The sequence below is a fragment of the Coturnix japonica genome, chromosome 4, assembly GCF_054131305.1.
Source record: "Coturnix japonica strain WE chromosome 4, WE-NBRP24, whole genome shotgun sequence".
Lineage (NCBI taxonomy): Eukaryota > Metazoa > Chordata > Aves > Galliformes > Phasianidae > Coturnix > Coturnix japonica.
The window spans coordinates 86,109,407-86,130,599 of NC_140666.1; the positions used below are offsets into that span (position 1 = coordinate 86,109,407).

Below are 21,193 nucleotides of genomic sequence, written 5' to 3' on the forward strand. Positions count from 1 at the left end.
CTGCATCCTCCTTTTACACTAGAGTGGGGCAAATTCCCTCATAGAATCATGGAATCACTGAATCACAGAATGGTCTGAGATGAAAAGGACCACAATCATCATCCAGTTTCAATCCCAATACCATGTGCAGGGTCACCAACCAGCAGACCAGGCTGCCCAGAGCCACATCCAGCCTGGCCTTGAAGCATCTCCTCCATGTTTTGTCATCTCAAAGAGTTTAGTGCATCCAAAATCATGCAAATATCTAAGATGTCCTTGTTTCCTCAGCTCGTGCCAAACCACTGCTGCCCTTCCAGCTCCTTCCACACTGCTCTGTCTGCTCACTGCTGGTGTTTGGGAAGCAAACTCCTTTTCCAGTCTCCAGTGGTGATGGAAGAGGCAGAGGATTGCAGGACATGTGTTTCACTGCTCTCCCTGCCTCCAAACACAATGTCCATTTCTTCGAAGTTAAAAATAAAGCAGCATTGTTTAATTTCTGGAAAAAGCTGGATGACAGTGGAAGGGGTAAAAAATACACATACCAGCACTCCTCATCCCACTGTCTCAGCTGTTGCTTTCTGAGAGACAGAAGCATGTGGTTGCTAAAAATACCCTAGCAAAGAGAATACATTCCCTGTCCAATGGGAGAGTATAAATTAGTCTGAGTCCTAACATATACAACTGCTTGTGGCTGGGAGAAACAATTCCAAACGTGGGTTTTGGAGGGGGTTTCCTAAGAAACAGAAGACGCAGCCCTGTGTAGGTTGGCAATAGTACGTAGAAGATCTCCTCCTGCCTTTTGTGCTCCCACCCCCTGTCCCTCCTATGGGATATGGTGCATCTGGGGGTGGGGGTAGGCCGACCCTTTTATAAACGTGGTCTTGTGGCAAGGAGAATTTGACAGTTGTGACAGAAGATTTGGCTCACTGCAAGGTACCTGGGAATGACCAGAGGGGGAATGGAGTCAGTTGAAGTGTTCACGACTGAAAGCAAAGGCAGGGGCTTGAAAGCACAGAAGGAATTCTTGCCTGGAGATGTCATCTTTGCGGAGCCAGCCTACGCTGCTGTGGTTTTTGATAGGTAAGAGAAAAGGACTTGTAAAACTGACTTCAGAAGTCGTCTCAATGGCTGGGTGGGTGAAAGCTTGGAAGTGTCTGGACAGCATCAGAGAAGGGTGCGAAGGGAAGTTAGAAACACTTTTGTACTGATCCACTCCCAGCGTACAGCGATATCCTTCCCAGGGCTCAGAGCTGCTTTTTCACTTTAGATATGGCACAATCTGCTTCCAGGATGTGAGCTTGCAAGGTGCTCGATGCTGCCTGCTTTTACTAAACACAGTGAAAGTTGTGTGTGTTCAGTGCCTCACAGAGCTGGACCCGTGCTGCATTCCACTGAGTTACAGGAGTAAGTGGAATGCAGTGAGAGCAGCCTCAGACACTATGCTGAAGTCTCCAGAGTATAATTTGAGATAACACTGAGTTACTCTGCTTTGCTTGTGTGCCCCACTACCCAGCTGTATGTGTAGCTCCACAGGCAGCTGTCTTCAGACTGGAAGATCTGCAAGTGGTGTTATTTCTCCTTAAGTAATTTTATGTTTATAACTAGCTCTGTTAACTGAAGTCGAGTTTCTACTTTCACTCTTAGGCAAGAGCAATTTAACTTTCTGTTCATACCCATACAGCCAATAAACTGATTTTGCTGCAGATGCCTTTTTCTTTTCTGCTACTTATTTCAAGGGATAACAGTGTATGAACATGTTTGTGAATGGATACAGTCGTTATAAGAACTCACCATTTAAGTGGCCTCATTTAGTTATTTTAATGTTAAATTATTGAATTGTTAACCTTGCATTCAATTATAGTGATCAGTAACAAAGCCACCTCTCCTTGACGTGCCCTCTTAGCTCTCATACTTCAGTTCCATTTGTGTCACTTGCTGGATTCCGTGTTTTATTCAGAAGTTCCTATGGACAACGACTTCTCTCCTACACCTTATTAAAAATACTAACTTGAGCATTGAGAACATTTTGCCTTTTGTTTGCTGGTCGACTTGTTTTCTCCTACACTAAATGTTGTGAGCATCGCACATATAGGAAAGCAGCCCAGGCTGCAGTCAGTGTAGATTTCCAAGAAACATTGGGCGGGCAGAGCTGTGCTTCCCTCCCTCCCCAGCCTGTGTTTATTTAACTCCAAGTGCAGCAAAGCTGTTAAATAAACACATCTCTGGGACTGCAGCGGATGGGAATGGGTTCAGTCATTCTTATCTCTCTGCTGCTTCTTCATGCTCCCATGCAATAGTAGTTGACTCTTACCCTCCTGTGGCCTGTTTCATCCCAAGGTACTTTATATGTGTCAGCAGTGAAATACATTCCCAAACTCTCTGAAGCAGATATTGCCAGCATAATGTTTGCTGGTTAGTGCTGTATCCTAGCCTGATATGGAATGTAAACATGCATTTTGCTTGTGAAAACTGCTCTGATGTTTGTCACACGCTGATGGGGCTTTGGTTTTCAAGGTACCTTCTAAGCACAGACCAAGTGGTATGTAACTGTGGCACACGACTCCATTGAGCTGACTGCTCTTGAAGGATAGCCTGGATCCTTCTAGTACTCAGCATCTTAGTCTCTTGCTGAAAGCAGTGAGTATATGAGTTATGGAAAGGGAACTCAAATCTGAATGACTGGTAGCTTTCATTTTTCAGCTCAGGTCCTACCAAACCTGTGATCAGATTTTCCATGGAGCTCAATTTTCTTTGTTTATCCAGACAACAATTGAAGCACAAGAGTGCAGAGTGATTGGAAAATTTGGTCTGTATCTTGCAACCATTTCAGGAGCTCAGTTCTATGGGAAATCTGGTCACAGAGTGGATGCTGAACCTCTGAAAACCTGTGCGTGTCTGCGCTGTGATTGATATGGATGGCCACCATACTGTAATGACCACACTGTGATCTCCTATGTGACTGCATGTGTTGTGGCAACAGCAGGCAAAGTGAAGGCACCTTTTCTTGATTAATTGGAGCAGCTCTTTAGTACAACAGCTTTATTTGTGTGGCCACACCATAGGGTGGAAATCAGCTTGTGTTTGTGTACAGGTATGAAACTGCTACGCCATGGGAGGTGCTGATAAACAGTGGAGACCCAGAAAAGCTGATGACCATTTGACCTAGTGAAGAACAGAAAGTGTAAATACAGTGTTTCACAGCAGAAAGGGAGGATAAATTACACTTGGGCTTAAGTTATGCAGGGGCCCTACTCTGCCACACAGTGGGGAAAGCCACCTGCTGTAAACTGTACAGTTACATATTGATGCCAGAAAGTGCAGAAGCAGTTTTGACCTGAGGCTGTCAGCAATTGCACTGCATGAATGGCTGCCATTAGGAGAATGAGTCTGAGGAGGTGTTGAGAATTTGGTTTTGAAAACCAAAGGAAAAATATCCTCTTTGAAAAACTCTATAACCAGCCACTGTACTCTGAGCAAATAAGACCAGTGTTAAGTGGATTCTCCTACAGGGCAATGTGATGCCTCTTCTAGCACTTCACTTTGGGACTCAGCTTGCAAATTAGGATGCCTAAAGTGAAGTTCTGATTTAAGTGACTGCACAAAACTGAGGGCAGGAATCAGTTGGTATCAGTGCTTAGTGCCATTTGAGATGCTCCAGGTTGTCTGAGACATCCTCTTAGGGCTGACAGGTACAAGCTGGGATTTATGAGAATCAGGCCTCCTCTGGAACAGCATTACAGGGCAGATGAGAGTCCCTGCAGAGCTTAAAATAACATGAGGCTCCTATGTCTAGGCAAGTGAATCCAGCCCTAAGTGCCCATTACAGCCAGTGGAGCTCAATATTGCATATGGAAGGCTGACACCGCCACAGTAAGCAAAACTGCCTTCTGGATCGTACTGTGTGTTTTGACTGGAGCTCTAGTTAACCCAGGGCACTTCTCTTTCCCTCAAATAGATGCAGAAAGTTGGAAATAATCGATTTTCTCAAGGAATTATTTGCCTCTGTTGGGTCTTAATTGTCAATTTGCAAAGCCACTGTGCATGCCTGGTTGGCCATTATCTCTAACTGAAGTGTGTTATCGTGCTCTGCTTATGTACTAAAAGTTTAATCCTTCCCTCTTCACTCTCTCTATGATGATCTCAGCTCTCCTTCCCTCACATCTTCCTTCAGGACGATGACATTCCCTTCACCTGGGCTCAATGTACAGTATGTGACCTTCTCATGTATGTCAGCTCTCAAGTTTGTAAGAGTTTACATTTCCTACAGGCGTGGGGAAGCCTGATATATTTCTGTCAACCTTCTCTTTATGAGCTTGCTCTTTAGCTTGTAGGATTTGAAGGAGAGTAGTCAAAGCAAACAGCATCATGTGGTAGAAAGCTAAGATCACGTGAAGATTTGCTTGATGAGTGATGTATGAAGTGGGACCCAAATACATTTACTTTGCCTGCTTCTTAAGCTCTTCTAACATCCTCTGTATGCTGCTGAGAAGAGGGCTGAGAGCCAGCCGGAGCAGAAATGGAACAGGTGAACTTAGGTGTATTTTATATCACCTGTGTGTGACATTTATCATGTACAGAATGAAGTACACTCACTTCAAATGGCTTTTGATCATTTTACCACTTCCATTAGCTATTCAGTGAAATCCTCCTCTATTCTTTTGCAGTACAGCCATCTCGACTTGCTTTTTCAAATCAGTGAATGAGGTGGGTGGGAAACGGTTGGCAGATGTTTACGTTGTGCGTGTCTCAAAGATGAGGTGAATGTATTTCCTACGGCAGCACTCAGCCCTCTGTCCTGGCAGGTCCTACAGATCTGAATCCATCTGAATCCAGTCCAAGCTGTCGCTAGAGGTATTTGCTTCTTTTGCTTTCACTGAGAGCTGTGCTTGCGGGAGCCGTGGTTTAGCTGACAGCACTGTCACCTCTTGCATTAGTTGGCTGGCATATTGAGTCATTGCTTTTGTGACAGCAGCTATGTCCAGGATTAGCAGTGGTTGTACATCTCATCCATGTAACAGCAGAGTTCATGAGCCCCTCAAAGTCCAATTCAGCTGACACTTGGAGGAGAAGCCAAGGAAACCTGAGGCTCCTCATAGAGTCATTTAGTGAGTCAGTCAGTGGCGTCTGCCCTCCATGTCAGTTCTAAATCCCCAACCTGGCAGGGCTGAAATGGGCTGAAGAAATCACTGTGCTAATGAAGATCATGCTTTTGACCAGTATTAAGAAAAAGATGTATGTACACTCACAGTTTATACCACATGAACACAATGAGGTGGTGGATGAATGGCCAGAGGTCACCTCAGAGGCCGCAGTGTACATTGACACAGCAGAAAACAATTGTACTGTTGTATTGTGTTAAAGCAAGGGAGCAGAACACATAGTCCTCAGGGGTTCAGACCTCCAGAAATCTTGGGCAGGATCTACATGTATCTCCAGAAACCTTCAGTGCTGCGTGGCCATGCAGGGTCCTGACCATGGGCTGCTATCCCTACGGGGAGAAGAATCTCTGTCTGGAACCACACTGGGTTGTGTCAGGCACTTTCAAAACAAGATAGAGAAGTTCTTATAAACCAATGGTTTCCACAGGCTGAGAGACTTGGGTTTAACTTCAGGCTGCTCCCTGTGTCCTTGCAGGATCTTAACTATTGCAGAGTGGGTTGCAGGGGAGATTGTGAAATCACCACCTACTCAGATTACTGAATAATTCTATCTGCAGCCAGCATTCTGGTTATTTTTTCATTCTGGGGGAGCTGAGAGATGAAATCCTGCTTCTGGACTGGGGTTCTACTGCACTGTGTTCACCCCTACCCTATCATTCCTCCGTGGAGGGAAGCTTCTTTAGCTGCCCATTCACTTTCTGTCTGCCCTCAAAAGGGGCAAGCAGCAGAAGGGTGCCCCATTCCCTGTGCAAGATATCTCCCCGTGCTTCCCTTCTCAACACAACCATGTGGGTTTTATCAGCTCTTCTGTCTCTCCTTTGCCTTACAAGGAATGTAATCTCTCTTGCACCTCTCTGCCCCCCTGACTTGACAGCTGACAGACTGCAGTGTTGCATTTTTCATCACCTCCCAGCTATTTCATCTGCATTAACAGAGCTGGCTGCATGGACACGCACTCCCTCTTTCCCCGTGCTGACTGCTTGCCTTGCACTGGGCTCCCTCCCCTGCACCAGCACTGCTTGCTGTCATTTTCCAAACCTCATTTTTGCACGTGGTGTTGCCTGCTGCAAATCAACCTGCTTTCCATCAGTGGCCCTCTCCATCCTGCCTGAGCCAACACACAGGGTGGGTGGTTTCAGTAGCTCATGTACTAGTGCCAGAGGAATGAAAAAGCATTTTAAATGTACTGGGATAGAAATAAACACGCACACATGTTTATATATATATATATAAGGGGGGGAAGAGGCAAGACAGTCCTGTGACTATGGGAGTGATTATTACTTGTGGCACAGCCTTCTCTTGTGATTGCCAACTCATTTTTTCCTTCCCCGTGCCTGTTTCCTTGCTGTGGGCAATGATCACGTTCCATGGGGTCAATGAGCTTTCTGCAATGAGGAGAACTTCCCCCAAACACAGAGGTGTCTAAGCAGTAGGAGTTTAAACTCCCCCTTGCTGTTGAGCCTGGATGGAGGCAGAGAAGTGTGCAGCTGCTGATGCCAGACTAAACAGAGCAGAACACACCCCTACATCAGGCACTGCCCGTGTTACTTTGCTGTTTAATGGCACCCCCATGGGTGCCATGTTCTGGAACAAGCATTCAATCATCAGTATTCTCAGCTCAGCACCATATTGTCATTTTGAGTATGAAAACCCTCTTGGATTTATGAATAACATCTTACAGTGTTCATAAACACAAATACTGCTTCCTAAACTTGGTATTACAGTCAGTCTGCCCCTTGTCCTACCCCAGACAATGCTCCATGAGCGCTTCTGAGTTCAGCTTTCTTCTGTTTTCAACTACTTGGTGTTGCTTGCCTGTCCCTGGGGCAGCTGGAATTGCATACAAGCCTGGGCAGTTGTGCTTGGGGTTGGCTGAATGGGTTCCTCAGCCCTTTGTCCCTTTGTCCATCCTAAGCATCTTCCTGGAATCAGGAGAGCCCCAAAGCCACCCAGACTGGTATTGCCTGGTGTTAGACAGCCAAGAGACTGGTGAAGGGAGGAGAAGACATACAAGAGAAGACTTTATGATGAAGACACCTACTTTTGAAGGAGGCTGTTTTCTTGGACTTCTTATGTCATTTCCAACACAATACCAGGTGCAGGTCTCCCAAATATAGATGCAGTTCAGGTCCAGAGGCAGAAAGAATTGTCAAGCAAAGCTGCTTTTCATAGAAAAATAGCTTGGTTTCAAGCAGCACAAACACAGGATTTCCCAATATAACCACCTCTATCTGTCAGTCATCATTATCAGAGCATTTCTGATGTGTATTTTTATCCCTACAGTATGACTGTGCCTAAATAAAGCTTGAGATAGCAGCTAGGACCACACAGACTCATTAGATGTCTGCTTTCAGCTTAGCATGGGCCAGGCAGAAAACAAAGCCAGACTGAAAATCCTGTTAACAGTAGCGGTGCTGAGGAGGAGCAGACAAGCAGCAGAAAAGAGGGCTGAGAGCTGGGGAATGCTTTATTGCTTTCCTCCTTTAAACAAAATATTTGTCTCTTTGGCATAGCCAAATAGGGAAGGAACAGAATCAGACAAGTGCATGAGGATTAAGCTAGGTGAGATGTTTATCTGTCCTCCCAAAATGTCTGAGGTTCCATCATACTGTGCAGGAGGAGCCCATAGGCAGAAAGCTGAAAGGAGTTGACCCATTACCCTCAGTAAGTTTGCAGATGACACCAAGTTTAGAGGAAGCATCAGTCGGTCTGAAGGTAGGAAAGCCCTGCAGGGGGACCTGGGTAGTCTGGATCACTCGGCTGAGGCCAGTTGTATGAGGTTCAGTAAGACCAAGAGCTGTGTCCTGCCCTTTGGTCACAACAGCCCCATGAAATGCTACAGGCTTGGGGCAGAGTGGCTTGAAGGCTGTGCAAAAGAGAACAACCTGAGTGTGCTGGTCAACAGCCAGCTGAACATAAGCCAGCAGTGTGTCCAGGTGGCCAAGAAGGTCAATGGTTTGTATCAGAAGTAGTGCAGCCAGCCAGGGCAAGGGTGATCGTCCCCCAGTATATGACCCTGGTAAGGCCACATCTCAAGTTTAGTTCAGTTTTGGGCCCCTCACTACCAAAAAGACATTTGCCCATAGAAAGTCAATGAAGCTGTGAGGGATCTGGAGTACAAGTCTAATGGGGAATGGCTGAGAGAACTAGGATGGTTCAGTCTGGAGAAGAGGAGGCTCAGGGGAGACGTTATTGCTCTGCAATTCCCTGAAAGAAGGTTGTGATGAGGTGGGGGTCAGCCTTTTCTCTCAGGTAACAGTGATAAGGTGAGAGGTAATGGCCTCAAGTAGTGTCAGAGGAGGTTCAGGTTGGTTATTAGAAAATATTTATTCTCTGAAAGAGTGGTAATGCATTTGCACAGGCTGCCCAGTGAGATGGTGGAGTCACTGTACTGTCCAAGAACTGTGTAGATGTGGCACTGAGGGACATGGGTTAGTGGACATGGTGGGGATGGGTTGGAGTTGGACATGGTGATCTTAAAAGTCTGTTCCAACCTTAATGATTCTATGACTCTATGATCCTGTCACTGAGGCATAAGCCTGCACGTCTTTCTGTCCTTCCAGCCTGACACATGTAGTCTGCCACACCTGCTTCAAACGGCAGGAGAGGCTCCATCGCTGCGGCCAGTGCAAGTTTGCCTACTACTGCGACCGGACCTGCCAGAGAGATGCCTGGCTGAACCACAAAAATGAGTGCTCTGCCATCAAGAAGCACGGCAAGGCACCCACCGAGAACATCAGGTGAGAGTGGGCCCTGAGGGACTGGCTGTCTGGTGCACCACCAGGCTGGGAAATCATGGGGGAAGACAGGAAATCCCTCTGGGGATGGTGAGAGAGAGCTGGGTGTCCCAAGTTGGATGTGTGGTATTGGAAACTGGTTTGGGAAGGCCACAAAGATCCCCGAGCTCATGGGTTGGGGCTTGGAGGAATGTCCACAGTGTGAGGGGGTTGTGTTCCTGCTTTTATTTGGTCCTAGACACCCAAAACCCTACAGCAGCTGAATGAGGTGAGGAAAAGCCACCTTGTGCAATTTCAGTGGGAAAAACAGGGATGCTCCAGTATGTATTGATTTTGATTCATTTCCTGGCTCCATAGTGAGAAAATGATAGGAATCCCCACAGAAATGGAAGTAGCTGTCTAGGGCTGGGGTTCTGTAAGACTTCTCCAGATAAGAACATATATGCCATGATGGGAAACCCCCGTGGCTTCCTTCCCTTCAAAACTCATGGATGGGGACCAGCCATGAACTTGTCATGTATGGCCAGGCTGCACACAGTGTCCCACCCGTAAATGAATTTTTGTGGCCTCTCAGTCCCCATCCTTGTGCTGGGTGGAGGAACACCAGAACCTGAGTAGATGAGCACCAGGGTCTGTTGTTGCATGGTGCTAGCACCTTGGGCTTTCTCCTGGCCAGGCTGGCAGCACGGATCCTGTGGCGGATAGAGAGAGAAGGCAGTGGGCTGTCAGAGAACTGCCTGGTCTCTATTGACGACCTGCAAAACCATGTGGAGAGCTTTGATGAGGAGGAGAAGAAGGACCTCCGTGTTGATGTGGAAAACTTCCTGGAGTTCTGGCCAGCCCAGAGCCAACAGTTTGGCATGCAGTACATCTCCCACATATTTGGAGTGGTATGTCAAAGATTTCATAATACCCTTTCCTAAAATATTAACTATACATTTTTGTGGTGCAAAGAGAGAAATTCTGTGAGGCTGAGCAGCTCTGCCTCCAGCCCTGCTGTGAGTCAGTGCGTGTCAGGCTTCATTAACCCCATGGGTCATCAGCTTCCCCCAGGGACACACAGCATCCCAGTGGACAAATCCACTGGGCACAGGGAGAAATCCATACAAGAGACCAGTGCACCTTCACCACATATCATTTCTGGAATTACCTTCTATGATAATCTTGTAGGCACTCCTCCTTCCTTGTTAAAGTTTGGAGGTGGGATACTTGGTGGGAGGTTTGGAGGTTATACTAATAGCTGAATTCAGCCATTTCTCCTTTCATGCTTCTTTCTGCCTGTTTTTTGGGACTAGATCAACTGCAATGCCTTTACCCTCAGTGACCAAAGAGGACTGCAAGCTGTTGGCGTGGGAATCTTCCCCAACCTCTGCCAGGCCAACCATGACTGCTGGCCCAACTGCACTGTCATCTTCAACAATGGCAAGTGAGTGCATTGCTTTCCTCAAGTATAGCGGGCATCTATCCTAACAGCCAACGCACAAAGCAGATTGCTAACCTCAGAGTGTCAGATCCCTGTCCCAGAAAATCGATTCACTTCCTTCTCTAGTCCAGAAACAAAAAGCTAGGATTTTCTTTTTAAAGAAGAGCTGTTTTTTTTTCTCTTATTATTTAAAAAAATGCTGTCTGATAGACCCAACAGAGCTTTTCAGCAGGGCTTGACCTCAAATCCAGTGAACCAGCAAGTAGTTTTCCCTTGTGAGTTTTGAAATCAGACTCAAAATAGACAGAGTGGCAAGTAGCTACCTAGATAGTTTCAATTAAGGCTTCATAAGCAGTTAAGGAATACTCACAGTTAATGAATTATTAAAGATTAAATTGAGTCCACAGTCCAAGAGTTCCTCATTACTGAAGCTTTCAATCAGCCATGTATCACCATCATTGATGTGTTTATGGCCATTCCTGACACAAACCCTCATTTCTTTGGGAACGTGCAGTCTCTATTAATTACTGATAAACTCTTTAGCAATAGGTTCTTAATGAGAAATGTGACTGTAATCTGCAAACTGAGTCACATGTTAGTGCTGGATGCCCTAGCGTGCTGTGCATTCCAATTTCCCACCCAAATCCTGCAAGAAAATGTCTGCAGGATGTGTGAGATAGGAAGAGCTTGAAAGGCACAGTGGGATTGCAGGGATGTCCCAGCAGAGCAGGCAGTTTAGGCAGCTGCTCTCACACAGCCACCGGAGGGATACTCTGCCCTCCACCCCCTCCTAAGCCAGGAGGAGCCTAAACTGCTGCCGATCCATCAAGCAGCACCGTGTGCATGGCATTACTGCAGGAAACTGCTTGCCAAAAACTCCACAGCCACAGTGTTTTATCAATGTTTTCTGCTCAGTCTTAAGATTTTATACATTCCTATGTTCAACAAACTTCAGTGCTGAGCCTAAGGTAAGCCCACAGCCTCCTCTCCTTTAACTAACACGTTGCTTGTGCACTCCAGTTCTCACTGCCAGTTTTATCTGTTAAAATGATGCCGGTATTTATCAAGCAGCTGTGGAATGAACAAAAAGAAAAGTGCTTTGGGATGGTTACCTTTGTCATCCAGAAGCAGCTGGAGCCTAGGCTCTAAAGCCAGTTGCCCTGGATCACATATGGGGTGACGGGGAGCCTCTCTGACCAGCCTGGGTGCTGGAGAAGGTAACTGGCAGAGGTAGCAGCCCCCAAACTTCAGTTTCTGGGCGGTAAGTAGAGGAATGACATTTTGCTTGCGTGGCAGCCTGATGAATTTCCTGCGTTAATCCTCGTGATGGCTTTAAACCATGACCATCTGCTTACATTAGCAAATTGGCCAGGTAAATTATCAAGGTTTCTTTTCCAGGAAACCTGGAGGCAAGTGCAGCTACTGTTGCAGGAGCTGAGCTCTCTATCAGCACTTGAGGCACAATGCTGGGCTTGAGGGCCCACTAAACTCATTACAGAGCACAGTTGCTGATATCCCAGTCTGATTTCCATTTCCAGCTGCATTTTGGAGAGCATGACTACTGATGTCAGAGAGACGTTTCTGGTCAGCACAAAACCAGCCCTGCAAAATGTCAGCAGGGGATTTTACTCATCCACTGGCTGACAGCACTCCTAAAATCACAGTGCCAGGACAGTTGTCGTTAAAACCACTGTGAGCCAGTGATGTGTGATTTGGTTATAGTAGCTGTACAGGGACAGCAGAGCTCTTTGTACCTTTACACTGACTAACATGAGACAGGCATCTGGAGCTCCAGTGCCCCCAACCAAGATGATCCCAGTTCACCCAGTTTCTTTTGTTGTGCTTGTACCGGTGTAAACTGCAGATATCTGTTTTGTCTTTCAGTCATGAGGCAGTAAGATCAATGTTCCACACACAGATGAGGTGGGTCACTCTTGAAAGCGTTGTCCTTCCCCTTGCCATGTATCCCTCATGCCCCGTTAATTACTCAGCTGCAAACAGCACCGAGGGGTTCCAAAAACCCTCTGCTTGCAGAAAACTTCACTTTCTGTTTCCTGAACTTCTATGCCTCCCCACTAAACCCAAACCTCACTTAACTCTGCATTTTGTAGTAAATTAAACCAATAGCAGTAATGTCTCCCTGACTGCAAATTCCCTCCCTTCCTTACTGCCCTCTCCCGTGGCTTCCTCTGTTTCAATATTTCCCCTCCACTTCTCATTTCTCCCCCCCAAGTGCAGCAAGAGCATGAAAGTCAGAACAAGGTCTTGCTAATCTTACATAGCCCAAAATAAAACCTTGCGTACTACGAGATGAGAAATGGTCGCATTACTGACATACTAAATAGTCCACGTCTCTCCTGCAACAAACAGTGCCCTGTGAATGCAGTGACTACAATAGCAACACCGTGAGATGTAGGCTTCATCCTTTTTTTATCACAGTACATGATTAATGTTTTACCTTTTGATGATGCCACTGTTACCTGATGCGAGCATTCTCTTTTGCTCGAGAAAAGAGTACCAAAAAAAGAAGGAAAAATTCTTTACCTCAGCTTATACACTTGGTATGTTACATGCAGTCCAGTTACAGAGACACTGTTGTTTTCAAACTTTGTTTCCAAAAATCCCATGAAGTTTCCTGTAATAAGAGATGAAATACTTCTTTACCATTTACTCGGAGTGTTACAGATAGGATCATAAAAGTGAGCAATTGTGTTTTGCTTCTGATTAGAGTTGTTGTTTCCTGGGCATTTGAGTTTTGAACTCCCCAGTGCTCTCTGTGCACGTCTCTCAAGGTCCTGGGAGCCTGGGGCAGACACTGGGGAAGGAGAGAGCAGAGGACGAGCTTGGTGAGGTTATCAGCTGACAGTGTCTCTCTAACTGTAGATTTAAAATATACCATGTGTGTCCAAGCTTGTTTGAAATGTTATCAATCCCTTCGTCACCATGGATGACTGCTTAAAATATACCTATGGTACTTAGGCTATCAGGGGCATCATAAAAGTCAAAGGCTTGCTTCTTTGGTTGCATGACTCACTTTAATGAGGATCCTGTTAAGTGTGAAGGGGAATGTTTCTATGTGTAAACCCTTCTGATGGAAATTACTCCTTTTTGTGTGCTCTCTCCTGGAGTAGCTGGTTGCACCTTTCTCTGGTTGGCATTTTCCTGTGGTTCTGACAGGTCTAATACATGCCCTTCATTATGATGACATGTTCAGTATTAAATTCAGTATGAAATATGCTGTTGATATGATCTAATGCCCAGAGAAAGTCAAGGCCAGCCTCAATGTGTAGTTTTCACAGCAGCTTTAGCAAAGCTAAGGAACCAGATAGCTTTTAGTTACCAGCCTGCCTGCAGTGCTCAGGTCATCAGCTCCCTGTCCTGGTAAGACATTTTGGCATAGAATCACAGAATGGCTTGGGTTGGAAGAGACCTTAAAGTCTGTCCAGTTCCAACCTCTGCTGTGGGCTGGTTGACCCCCACCAGACCAGGCTGCCCAGGGCCCTGTCCAGCCTGGACTTGAGCACCTCCAGGGATGGGGCACCCACTGGTCCCTGGGCAGCCTGTGTCAGTGCCTCACCACCCAGGAGCATCCCCCAGGAGCTTTCTTCTAAAACACAGAGCTGACCTGATACAAACATCCTGGCTTTGCAGCGAGACCTAAGGGAGGCAGCTTATCCAGACCCCATGTTGGAGGGATAGCCCAGAGGAACTAAGATATTTATCTTGCTGGAGTAAAACAGCAAAGGAATTTGAGTGTCCACATTATTTAAGATGTCTTACAGAGAAAGAACTGAGATAAAGGTAGGTGCAAAAATCTGGCTTTCCAAAGGCCTGTCATCAGTGCAAGTGTTTGCCATGGCTTTTGGGTTAGTCACAGACTGGTGATTTCCTTGTGTTTGATGTTGGTGTTAGGCATCAGCTCAGATGGGCTATGTAGAAAATAAACTATTCCTGGTCAACTGTTTCTAAGGCTTTAGGTAGAGATGCACAAAATGGATTTGGGCATCTCTTGTTCAGCACCCAGAGGGTACATCTCAATTTTTCAGAGTGAAAATGATACTGAAAGCAGCCCAGCTCAGGATCTGGGAGTCTAGCCAGAGCTCTACAAGCAGTATGCAAGCTGTGCTTAAAAAAGACCTAAAGTCCAAACTCAGCATTTTACAAGGCTCGTCGTGTGCTTCTGATCGAGGGGTTTTCTTGTGATGAGATTCTCTCCAGCATAATAAGATTTTATGTCTGGGTTTATCCCTCCATGGATGGGACCCTTTCTGCTTTTCAGCATATCCTGGCCAGAGACTGGCAGGAGGGCAGGACAAACTGTTGACACTGTTCAGTTAACCAGACTGATGCACATCTCTGCACTACTACAGCTAAAGCAGTACCTGAGGGCAAGAGCTGATTTGATAGCAGGATTTGTCCCTGATTTATCTATGGCTGCATTTGCTTCTCCGATTGCATATCTTGTCTTCTTTGCACCCAGGATTGAGCTGCGGGCACTGAGCAAGATCTCCCCAGGAGATGAGCTGACTGTGTCCTATGTGGACTTCCTCAATGTGAGCGAGGAGCGGCAGAAGCAGCTGAAGAAGCAATATTACTTCGACTGCACCTGTGAGCACTGCAAGAAAAAGATCAAAGATGACCTGATGCTGGCTGTGAAGGAGGGGGACAACAAGGTATGGTCCTGTGGTGCCCTCAAACAGAGATGGCTGTTTCTCCTCCAAAGCCTGGGGACACCCAGCAGTGCCAGAGTCAGGTTGTGGCTGTCTGAACAGCACCAGTGCAAAAAATGAGATCAGGACTGAAACATAATTGAGCCCAACATCAAGTCAAATAAGCGCAGTCAGTTTAATCTCTATTATGTAACAGGCACACAGGTTTTCATTTTTAAAAAGCCAACAGAAAAGTTGCCTTTAACTCTAACCTAACAGTCCAGCAACAGGCAGAATGATAAAATATTAGAAGATGAGATCTAAAACTGAGAAAAATAAAGGTGTTTAGATTGGACTTTTTGACAGGAACTGAATGGAATCAAAGTTTTGAACAACAGCAGAACAGAAAATACTATATCATATATATATATGTGGGTTGTGTATAATATAACATATATATATATATATAATAGTCCATGAGAACAGGACCAACTGGCCCTACCTAAGCTGGACAGTCTGTAAATATGTATCATCATGTTGGCTCCAGTCATCAGGCCCTCCTTGCACTGTCTGGTAAGAGTGAATTTGTTCTATGCCCTGTCATTTGTGCCTGGTTGCTTGGGCAGACCTACTGGGAAGAATTAGTGTGTTGGACCATTCATTTTTCAGTCATCTGCATTTTGCTGGGAAACCTGACAACTCATCAAGTAGAAGGACGTAAGGCTGTGTCTTGCTGTCGGCATTAGGATGTGTTGCTTGGCCAGCAGCTCCTATTTTCAGAGCACGCTGATAGCTCTAAGATCTCCTCTTTTTGTTTTTGAGCCCAAGGATATAATTACTTAAATCTGTTTTTCCTCTGTGGCAGCCTTAGCTTCAGGGGGGTTCTATTCCTGTAAGCTCTACAAAAGATAAATTGTTGCAAAAGATATTGCTAAAAAATCCCATTGCTAAACTATCAAGCTTCATTTTAAAGCTAATCCTGTCTACTGAAACTCCCAGTAGCTGTTGCAGATGCAGAAGCATTTTCGTCTGACTTCCTGTAAAAGCATTTTCAAATCACTCCTGCAGTGGGCTGCATAAAAAATCTCATCTCGCATTCAGAGCCTGCTATCAAGCATTGATGTGCACCATCCCCTCATAGTGAACACTCCATACGTTCTGCACTGCGTACTCTGGGGGAAATACGCTCCACTATCTGAAGTCCTGGCATAGAAAAAGCCTTCTGGTATCTTTACACGAGATATGATTTCAGCTATTATAAATACCCTCCTTCCACAGACAATGAGTATCTGTGCTGACCTCACCCTCAGAGCACATCAGCTGTATCGCATTCCCTGAATTCAGGCTCACTTGTCTGACAGCAGCAGCACTCACAGCTGTGTGGAAAAAGCTCTATGAATAAACGTGAGATGGACAGATTACATCCTCAACAGCCGCTCTGGCCTCTGGCTCATCACCCCTTCCAAATAGTAGCAAAGCTCCCATTGTTTATAATGGCAACAGGGTTAGTGGTCTAGTAAATGCAGGGAGATAATTTTATTAGATAAAACTGCTGTGGAAGTGCTGTTGAAGTGCCTGTTCTGGGAGTCTTTACTCAGACAGCGTAGTGATATTAACATTGCCTTTGAATGAATGTGCTCTTGCCATTAGGACACTCCATGTGCTGCTCAAACAGCTGCTAAAGTCTGACTAGCTGTGACAGTTTCAGTCTAATAATACATAACAATTCATCATAACACATACATAACCATGTACATATGGGTCACATAGTTCTGAAATGCTACTGTTTTTCCTCCCATACTGAATTTTCAAGAGCTTTTCTGAACTAGGTAAATCCCAGACTCCTCAAGTCTGATCAACCAAGTATGGCAAAAAGACAGTGGAGCTGTCCTGCCCTGTAAGTCCAAATCTTTGCATTCTTCATTGCATCTTTGTGTCTCTGCTTTCTGTCCACTGGCCACGTGCCTGTATTCTGTCTTGGTCATGTGTCTCCTGGCCAGGCTCTTCCTGCAGGTTCCCAGAACCAGGCAGCTGTGTCCTGATTTCAGATTTCCGATTTACCAAAAGGAAGATTGTGATAGCTAGAATGGTTTGAAAATGCAAATTCAAACAGGTTGGAAACACAGAGGATAAGTAATTGTATTATACTTCAGCAATAAACAGAGGAAGAGGAGGTGGCTAATTAGGGGCTGGTTAGTGTTTCATCAGACATGCTTGGATGTGTGTAGTTCCTGGGTGTCAGCTGGTGGATATTTCTCACCAGTTTTCCTAACTTTGTCCCCAGCCTTCTGCAGAGACAGTGAAGGAGGTTATCCAGTTCTCCAAGGACACGCTGGAGAAGATCAACAAGGCCCGCCTGGAGGGAACTTACCACGAAGTGAGTCCCTGTGTTTTTGCTCTCGCTGTGTATGTGGTGCCAGGGGAAGTAGGTCTTTTCCCCTCTAAGTCAAAGATTGATGGGTGAAACAAAGTTCCATCTCCATAATCTGAATTTTTCCATGTGCTTCCTGTCTTCTCGGCAGTTCAGATCACAAAAGCTGACACAGAGAAGCAAGTGGGAATGGGTCAGTTCACATCTCTACCTCCACAGGGAGATTAGGGGCATTCTTTGCATCAAGGTGTTGGGTAGATGGCAGGAGGGGCATAATCACTTCTTCCTTACTTTATGAAAGTAACCCTGGGAGAGGAAGATTTGAGTGTATATCATTTAGGCTGGTGCTTCTTGACACATAAAAGGTCCCATCTTCTCCAGTCTTCATACAGTCTGACTTGGCCTCTAGGACTGGTATGGACCACACAAGGCTCAGGAGTAGCAGTTTTAGGGATGGTGGTGCTCTGACTTTCTCCTCCTTCTCCATGCTTTCTGGATGTAGGTTGTGAAGCTGTGCCGTGAATGCCTGAAGAAACAGGAGCCTGTGCTGGGAGACACAAACATCTACCTCCTGAGGATCCTCAGCATTGTCTCTGAGGTTCTCTCCTACCTCCAGATGTTTGAGGAAGCAGCTGGATATGCCAAGAGGATGGTGGATGGCTACATGTATGGCTCTGCTCTGTTTTTGGTAGCTCTCTGTGGTTATGCACTGCTAGGCAGTGTGTTATAGAACTTACTTTCTTAGTCTGCTCCCTTCAGAAGTTCTGGCATTCAGATTCTGAGCTGATCACCAGACAGAGAGGAACCCATTCCTAAATGCATGGAAGCTTCCAAACACCTTGAATTACTTAACTTTAAATGCCGAGTAGTTTGGGTCATCTTTCATTAGCCTCTTTGGTTTGGTCAGAAGCATCTCAGGGCAGTTCAAGTAGCAAAGCACAGAGCCCAAGTGTGGGACAGACAGGCCATCACTTCAGGACTTGGTCTGTTCCCCTACAACACACTGGAAAGATAAGCTGCAGAGAAAAGAGGAGCTGTGTCACATAGCTGTCATTCAACATATCTTTTTGCTCCCGAGTAATATGTGGCCTTAGCTAATGAGATATTGATGATCGTTACCTTTTCAATTTAAGCACATCATTACATCTGTGAACTTGGTGACATGTGGGCTGTCTGATCAGGTCTCCAACCCAGGTGTCCATCTCACACTGCCCTCAGGCTGTTCATTCTCTTTCACAATACCTTGTGTCCTTGTGTAACTCATGTCCTCCTGCCCCTAGCAGAGCTGGACATTTCCTGGCAACAAATTCAATAGAATCTTCAACTGAGCAAACAGTTTGCTCTTTGGAAAACAGGTCACATCATTGACAAACATTTGGGAATTTAGATCTTTCCTGAACTAAAATTACTCAATGCTTTTCCAGGAAAATATACCATCCCAACAATGCACAGCTGGGGATGGCTGTGATGCGAGCAGGAGTGACCCACTGGCATGCTGGCCTCATTGAAGCCGGACACAGCATGATCTGTAAAGCCTATGCCATTCTACTGATAACCCACGGACCTTCCCACCCAATTACCAAAGATCTGGAGGTAGGTATCATGATCGCCCTTCTTGCCTCTGTTATCTGCCTAGATGAGATGGTGTTACATTCAAGCTGCAGGTATGACCCATCTGTAAGAGAGACAGGTCAAGTTATGGCTTCTTACTAGGACATGCATTAAAAATAGCCATTGAGCCCCTGAATCTTTTTTTTTGAAACCACTGAGCCCAAGGGCAGAGCCTCCCATTCTTCAAACAGCCTGACCTCATTGCTCTCAGTTGGATGGCATTCCAATTTGGCTGTATCAAATTACACATGATGAACTTATTCCCCACTTACCAACCCAATACTCTTCATCTTATATTGATGACCGTTCTTCTTTATTTACCACTCCTTAGTCCTTCTGGGCTTCAATTTATTTCTTTTTTTTTTTTCTCAAATGACTGATATGAGTATTTCCTAGCTTAAGGTCAAGAGCTGCAGATCCCAGGAGAACTACACATGCTGAGCTTTGATGAAGTATTTATAACGGCATCTGAGGACTGCTCATTTCTTTATCCTATAACTCACTCAATATGGCCTTTTGGCTTTATGGTATTCTCCTTTATTAACAAAAAAAAAATGTACACGGTGCCAAATTAAATCCTTTATTAATGTCTTTGTCCTAACAGCAAAGCTATGACCTTAGAGCAATTTTATACAATCAGAAGACTGATTGTCTTGCGCCTAAACTAAAATAGCCTGCTGACTGTTCTCCTCTTCACATGTATATCTCACAGGTTAAGACTCCAGCACCTTCATTTCTGTATTTCCCTTTTCACTTTCTTAAGGATGAAAATCTCTGACACATACAGCCTACCTCTGTGCTGCCAAACCAAGGGCTGAAGGATCTTATAGACCGGTGTAAAAAGATTTCCTAAAATCCCTTTTGAACTTTTGTCATATGCAGCACTACAAATGACTGCTCATAGTTTCCTAGGAGCCTGTAGAAGAGCTGGGTGCAGGAAGGGCTGGTGCCTTATTCACCTTCATAGGTCACAGGCAGCCAGCTCTGAGAAAATAAATGGTGCACCTGTCCAGTCAGCCTTGGTTCTACTGCTGGGACATCTGGAGCAAGAGGGATCACTCATCACCTGGCTTAAAACATCCCTGATGGACAGTCCCCATTTTTGGGCTGCGTGTTTTTCACTTGCTTTGACATCTCTTGCATCACAGGTCTTTAATCTGTTGTGTCCCTCAGGTCATGCGTGTCCAGACGGAGATGGAACTGCGCATGTTCCAGCAGAATGAGTTCATGTACTACAAGATGAGGGAAGCTGCCCTCAAAAACCAGAAGATTCAAGTCATGCCTGAACCCAGCAATGAGGCCCCACCCAGCCTCTTCCACAAGAAGGAATAAATATTGAGCTTGACACAGTCAGCCTGTTAGGTAACACCACCTGTGGCATCTCCAGACATGGGGAATGCGATAAGTGAATGTGATACATCCCCAAGGATTGCTTCCAGTGCCAGCAGTCTGAGAGCATGGACCAGTGCGGAGAGTCCTGAAAATCTCCTGAGAGCTCACAGCAGAGGAGCTCTTGGCAAAAACAACATCATTTTCTACCACAAGCATTAAAAATCAAAGCAAGAAACCTGCTATAAAATTATTTACATTCTTACTGAAAACCAGTTTCTCTCCAGGCAAGTCCTGCAGTCCTGGAATGGCTGCCCAGGGAAGTGGTGGAAACGCCATCCCTGTCAGTGTTCAGGAAGCATCTGGATAGGGAGCTAGGATATATGGTTTAGTGGTTTTCTGTAGGTATGGTAAAAGGAGGACAGTTGGACGAGATGATCTTGTAGGTCCTTTCCAATTCTATGTGATTCTATGATTCTATGGGTGCAATATCAATTTGCGTTGACTCTATCCATAGTGACTTGGTGCCTAAATGGGATTCCTGTCCAAAGATAAATTAAATAAGAGCAGTTAGCTTGTTAAAAATCACACAGTGTCCACTGTGGTGGCAGCAGATGGACATAAGTCCATGCCAGACACCAGTCACAGTAGTGTGGTGCAGTGGCTGTGTGGATTGCTTTAACTGAACAGGCAGCTCTCCAGGAGGGGGAACACCCTTTGCTCAGAGCTGGGGGCTCTGATTCTTATCCATACCCATCCTGCATCTTAGACAGGTGCTTAATCAATTTCACACTGAGCCTGAAAGGAGAGAAGGAGAAGTCTAATGGCAGTGGATGGATTTCCAAATAACAAAAAAATCTTTGCTGTCTGCCCATTTCTAAATCCAAACAATTTGTTCCAGATCTTCATTGATAACAAAGAGATGAAAAAGGACT

At 45.5% G+C, this 21,193-nt stretch overlaps 1 protein-coding gene across 5 annotated transcripts; it reads left to right on the plus strand.

Moving 5' to 3' along the window:
• Positions 1 to 878: 878 nt before the first annotated feature.
• Positions 879 to 20,496, plus strand: SMYD1 (SET and MYND domain containing 1). 5 transcript variants are annotated; one of them, XM_015862876.3, is made up of 10 exons: positions 879 to 1,059; positions 8,702 to 8,878; positions 9,552 to 9,765; positions 10,171 to 10,301; positions 12,183 to 12,221; positions 14,779 to 14,971; positions 17,232 to 17,324; positions 17,821 to 17,984; positions 18,743 to 18,911; positions 20,103 to 20,496. In XM_015862876.3, the coding sequence occupies exons 1-10, from the start codon at positions 923 to 925 to the stop codon at positions 20,259 to 20,261; spliced, it is 1,476 nt and encodes a 491-aa protein (XP_015718362.1). In that variant the 5' UTR covers positions 879 to 922; the 3' UTR covers positions 20,262 to 20,496. The 5 variants fall into 5 exon arrangements, with proteins under 5 accessions (XP_015718362.1, XP_015718364.1, XP_015718365.1 ...); XM_015862879.3 differs by lacking the exon at positions 879 to 1,059 and adding an exon at positions 8,227 to 8,366; XM_032444366.2 differs by lacking the exon at positions 879 to 1,059 and adding an exon at positions 8,347 to 8,390.
• The last annotated feature ends 697 nt before the right edge of the window (positions 20,497 to 21,193 follow it).